This window comes from Protomyctophum parallelum (genome assembly GCF_964188405.1).
Source record: "Protomyctophum parallelum genome assembly, chromosome: 16".
In the NCBI taxonomy this organism is placed as follows: Eukaryota; Metazoa; Chordata; class Actinopteri; order Myctophiformes; family Myctophidae; genus Protomyctophum; species Protomyctophum parallelum.
Genome location: NC_139711.1, coordinates 6,487,489 through 6,493,488, shown reverse-complemented (window position 1 = coordinate 6,493,488; position 6,000 = coordinate 6,487,489). Strand labels below are relative to the sequence as shown.

The 6,000-nt window shown below is 40.0% G+C and overlaps 1 protein-coding gene across 1 annotated transcript in view; it reads right to left on the bottom strand.

The window, feature by feature from the left end:
- Window positions 1-2,200: 2,200 nt before the first annotated feature.
- Window positions 2,201-6,000, bottom strand: part of LOC310873555 (teneurin-3) — a 244,046-nt gene continuing 240,246 nt past the window's right edge. The window contains exons 27-28 of the mRNA XM_083786011.1: window positions 5,147-5,277; window positions 2,201-4,312 (exon numbers count right to left, since the gene is read on the bottom strand). Of these exons, the coding sequence (XP_083642137.1) occupies window positions 3,560-4,312; window positions 5,147-5,277 (884 nt within the window). The 3' untranslated portion in view covers window positions 2,201-3,559. The remainder of the gene's footprint in view (window positions 4,313-5,146; window positions 5,278-6,000) is intronic.

The window sequence follows — 6,000 nt, the reverse complement described above, 5'->3', positions numbered from 1 at the left end:
GAAGGAGTCTGAGCGTATTCCAATGATTGACTGTATGTGACAGTATGTCTGTATTAATGGCATAAACCTAAAACTAAATCGACTGCAAAGCCCTGCAATGGAAACGTTAATTTTCATTATAGAACCCAAATACATTAACAAATTGCTTGCTGAATTAGTTGATTGCGGGAACAATTTCAATGTTTTTCAACACAAAATATCCACCTTTGTGCTGCTGCACTGGCAGCACTGCACTGAACGCAATTCAGTTGAATTAAAGAACTTAGGGGTGTTGTTGCTCTGATGTGGTTATTGCATGATGTCTTTGATGTCATTGCAAAGTCGTGCCATCTCTTTTGCCTTTGAAGTAGGTCTAGCTGCTCTGCACTGGTCTCTGCTGTGATGCTGCTTTGAACAAGCCTGCTGCGATCACACTGGTCACACTTCTGGAAAGTAGGCTATAGCCGGCTACTGACACTCATGTCTCTAACATTTGTTCACCTATTCCGTTTGATGTCTCCTTAAATCAGTGGAACAATGTCTGAATATGGTCAGCCCTGTTGGACTTATACTGTACGATTTATTTTGTGATATAGGCTACATGATGTGACGCCACAGCTAATTTCAATAGCTGTTAATCTTTGCTAATTTACTTGTTCAATTTCGAATGGCCTTTCGAACTAGTGTTCCTTGACAGACATGAATGTAGCCTATTATATACATTTGGTTGCTAATTTATCCATCCTTCTGCTGTTTCAATCTGTGTGTGTGTGTGTGTGTGTGTGTGTGTGTGTGTGTGTGTGTGTGTGTGTGTGTGTATATATATATATATATATATATATATATATATACACTATATATCCTTTCACTGCACAACAACTAATGAGTAGTCTATGTGCTAGAGAAAAAAAGATTAATTCAAATTCAAAGTCTTATAAGTGTTTTTTCTACATTATGAGCAGACAACCAGCTAATTAATACTTTGTGAACTGATGGCACTGAACCACTAGGGGGCATTGGAAAGCAAGCGTGGGACAAGATATAGGCTAGGCCTTTCATTGTGGGAGTCTTTCCCCCCATACATTCTGTGGTTTCAAATGATCTCTTTTGGGACACATCAAAACACTTTGGATTTGCACGAGTTCATTTTGATTTCACAGACGAACTCATAATAATGAATATTTCATAACAACACATAGGGAATAAAAACAACGGGAAACGAAGATTTCACACTAGCAGTACCCTGCTGGTCTCTACTGTACATTGTACTACTGTAATATGTCATAATTATATCTACTTGTACATTATTATACTCTGGTTTAATAAAATGTTTAATAATATTTAAGTTAAATTGTGCAGGTTGGGCACACAGACACACAAAACAGAACCACCACCACAAATCCACCACCTCGCCAAAGTTTGACACTAAATTCTGCAAATTAGCATCACATCAAAGGATTGTTCGCAGCGATGTGTGTACTTGTCAGCAGACAAACTGTTTCCTGCTTTGATCAGATTGTTTTCCTCAGTGCAATCACAGCTCAATAATTACATGTAATTAAAAGTGCAGTTAGACACTGTTCACACAGAAGCTTAGAACCAAGAAATCATCGGATCAAGACGCTGAATGAGAATATTGTATTATGTAGGAAGCTGCTGTAAATTCAGGTTACAGTAGTTACACACATTTTCCTCAGAATTCACACAATTTAGCCCAACTTCAAACAGCTGACTTCAAAGGACTGCAGGATTTCTCCTCTAGACTCCTTCTTTGTAGTTGAAATTACACTTTTTTATTTCCTTTTTTCCTGCTCATGTTTTATTTTTTATGTATTTTTTAAGTAATCCCTATATGCTTTGTTCTACGATGATAATTAAAATAACGGATAACTACAAGGATAACTACAAGCTGGCAATGCATTGTGAGCATTATTTGGAATTTCTTGAAAATTGGAAAAAAAATAAGGTTAAAAGTGGTCTATACTGAGGTCATGCAGAAGCATTTGTGACAATTTGGTGAAGCGGTTGTGATGTTCTACACACTCCCCCCCCCCCCCCTTTTCCAAACGTTTAAAAAACATGTTCTTAAATGTTCCCTCCAAACATTTTAGTTTTTTGAGCTTATAGATAGACGTAATCACATTTCTCTTTTTATTCTTGAGCTGAAAAACACCACCTAAAAAACATCATCTGGGGAAAGAAAATAAAGAAAAACAAAAGCTGTTATTTCTTCACTGAAAACATTTCTCATTTCTCAAAATGTAAATAAAAATGCAACAAACTGAAGCATTTTCATCTATGAGTGCATTGAACATTCAAACACAAGCTATGGAAATACCTACAGTATTAGGAGTCTTTATCTGGATACATGGAAACCTTTATGTTTATGTGAAATGGGTTCATAAAATATTTGTGTTGATGAAATATTCATTGGACAGGAAGCCAGGTCATAAGGCACCATGCCCAATAAACATTAAATCTAGTGGAAACAATAGTTCACTGCTTGTTATAGATACACCTTGTATTCACCAGTCACTACATGTACAGATTTCTGCTAATTTTTGCACCAAATGTAAAAAAATAATTATAATATAGGCCTATATATTAAAAAAAAAAGCTGTAATGTAACACGCTGCATGTCTCAAAAATGAAAAAAAAAAAAATCTGAATTGGTTCGATTTTATTTGTAATGTATAAACACAACATAAATTACTGTTAATATGACCAGTACGGACAATTATTCAATTTCAGTAAAAAAACAAAAAAAACATAAAACTCTTGCATAATTTACAAAACATGGTGTCCCTGCACAATCCAAGACACAGCTGTGCCTATTGTTTTGTCAACCTATCGTTATTGTCCTTTGATCCGAGATGGATATTGGGTCTTTAATCATGGGATTTATTACAACATTGACATTTTTTATATATATATATTTATATATATTTATTTTTTAAAGTAGAGCTAGAATAGAATAAGACATTTTGTTGTTTTACAGTGCTGATTTCTGGTTTACATAGTGGTCGTTTGGTGAGAATATCTCTAAAATTTGAGGTAATTAAAAAAAATTAAAATTAAAAAAAACAAAAAAACAAACAAGAAGTGCACACAGCTAGCTCTGCGAGCCTTGTTATATCACTGTTCCAGAGAAGTGCAGATATGCATATTGTAAACATTTCCTGTCCTCTTTAAATACTCTCTGTGGAGAAAAAAAACTTCCCCAAATCAAAAGAGAGCAATAAACAAACACCTAAAATAGTTCACCCCCTAAACACACAAGCATTCTTCTGATTCACTTCACAGAATCCACAGTCCAAAAGGTTTTGTGCTACAGAGGAGCTAACCTGTAATTGCCATGTTAAGGCTTGTGTGTAGTTATACATTTACTCTGGGTCACAATGCACAGCATTGCTTTTGACCTTGATTTTTTTTCATCATCTTTGTAACAAAAACACATCGACAGCTCTGTGTACAACCTCTAACCTCAGAGATCTGCTGTTCATTCAGACATCAGTGTTCCTCTACCCAAGAAGTCTCTTTGGCGAAAACAAAAAGAAAGAAAGAAAGAAACTCTGTTTTGTTACCTTTTGCCAATTTCGTTTTGCCGCAGGAAATGAATGTTATTGGCACTGTCAGCCAGCTCAGGATACTGCTCAATGGAGAGCACAAAATAGCCATCATACCCCAGGACCTTCCCACTGCTGAGGAGCTGCCTCTTCTCCCCCTCTGTCCACGGTCGAATGCCCTCTTCGCCGTCTCGTACCCTCTGCTGTTCCCGTGACCAGGCGCTCGCTAGCGCCCTCTGGCGGGCCAGTTCCACCACGCGGGCCTTCTCCTCGTCCACAGTGGAGCCGTAGCGCACGTGCAGCGCCAAGGCGCCCCTCCGGATTTCCACATCGGCGAAGCGCCGCGTCCGTCCGTCCATGACGGTGGTGGACTGGGACACGCTGACGTTAACGCCGTTCTCCAGGGTCTTGTGTCCGCTGGTCAGGTGCAGCGCGGCCAGGTCTCCGTCCGGGAGCCCCGGCTTGACAAAGTAGTGCGTGTCGTGGCCCTCGATGGTGAAATGCAGGTCCTCCAAGTAGAAGGCGTTGTTGAGGACGGTGGCCACCTTGACGCAGTCCTCGCCGGCCACGTTGAGCGCGTGCGTGTGGACGCCGCCCTTGTAGATGGCAAACATGACCGCGCGGCCGATGGGCGAAGCCGCCGCGGAGAACCAGAGCCACGGTTTCTCTCCCCGACGACCTCGGCTCAAATGGACCTCTGGCAGACGCTCGAATGACAGGAGAGAGCGTGCTTGTCTGCCGACTTCCTGCTGGACCCCAGAGATGGACTGTAGGAGGGAGTGCAGTGAAACGTTAATGCCTGAACATGACACTACCGGACGCTCCAGACCATTTAGGAGCACAGAAATGCTCCGCTTCAAATTGTTTCTCATCTCCCTTCAAGATAATGGTGTTTTCAAGCTTTGTTCTGCACACAAATAAATCCCCATGTGAAGATTTTAGGACTTTTTTTGTGTGTTGTGGAAATTCTATCTACCGTATTAACTAATGTGAGCTTGCTAGGCCCATTAAACAATTCCAAGGTTGAATCTGAATATAATGAATCAAACTTTTTCTTTATTGTAAATTTCCAGAGACGACAAACCAGCAGAGCGTCGGCAGAGTTCTACCAAAACTGTCTTCTTACTGTGTTTTTTTTTTTTTCTTTGTATTAAATATGTATTACCTGTTCTTGATGAAGGATATGCCTATAGATAAACGAATGAAATGAATATAGTTTTTTCTTAGCTTAGGCCTATTCCCTTTTTTTTCTTCTATTTTTGTATAGCTGAAGGGTTTATTTTGTTCTGTATTTTGTTTTGTATACTGTATGCACAAAAAAAAGAGTTGAAAAGTCTGTTATCAACAGTGACATAGACGACTACAATAACCCTATGGCAAATGGAGAAAGATACTTAGCACGCAGAAACTGTGGAAATTCAGAGACAAACTAAGCACTATGCCAGCATTGTATGCACTATGCAGTGCACGTACAGACTCATAGTATATGTTGATTTGCGAGAGTGTCTATTAAACATAAAAAGTGTGTTTGTCATCCATAGGGGCAACCACACTTTTCTAGTTCAACATGCTACACAAAACAAAATATTCATTAGACCAACCGGCAGATCATCCCAGAGCTGGCTCTTCCCCAGTTCGTACGATGGCATGCTCAGGTCAAACTTTGGCACCGGGAAGCCAGGGATGGTGTTGTGAAGATGAAAGCCAAAGGTTACCAGCCAGGTGTTTACATCTGGGGGAGAGAGAATACATTGGAGCCTGATTATGTACTTTGGAAGTCAATGTGGTCAGCTACATACGGCAGAGTATACTGTACACACACACACACACACACACACACACACACACACACACACACACACACACACACACACACACACACACACACACACACACACACACACACACACACACACACACACACACACACACACACACACACACACACACACACACGTAGATCAACAGCTGAGACAGTTATGTAGATAAATCTTACAGGCATTCAAAAGGAACTCAAATGTGATGTTAACGTCCTATAAGTAGTCTTAGAAATAAAACTAGTGTTGACTAAATCATTACATGTGGCTGTTATTTTGAAGAGGAAGTCAGTGCACAGGAAGTCTGTTTCAGTTGTAAATAAGCTACTATGACACTTTCCCGAAGTTACGTGGGATAGTGGTCGTCGCTAAACCACGCGACCATAATTATTTACAATATGAAAACCATGCATCTTGAACAACACTGGGATTACTTAAACATGGAACCTGCAGCAGTAGATGAGTAATTACTTGTATCTGTGTTGGACGTTTGTTTTGGTTTCAGTGGTTGAGCTGCTAACAAACCTCCTGCTGCTTAAGGACTAGCCTACACATCCACTGTCTGTGAGCATCTTTATCTTTTGCATCTGCCCAAAGCATAACATTGTGGCAGAGTAGAAACGTCCGAATTCCCCCCC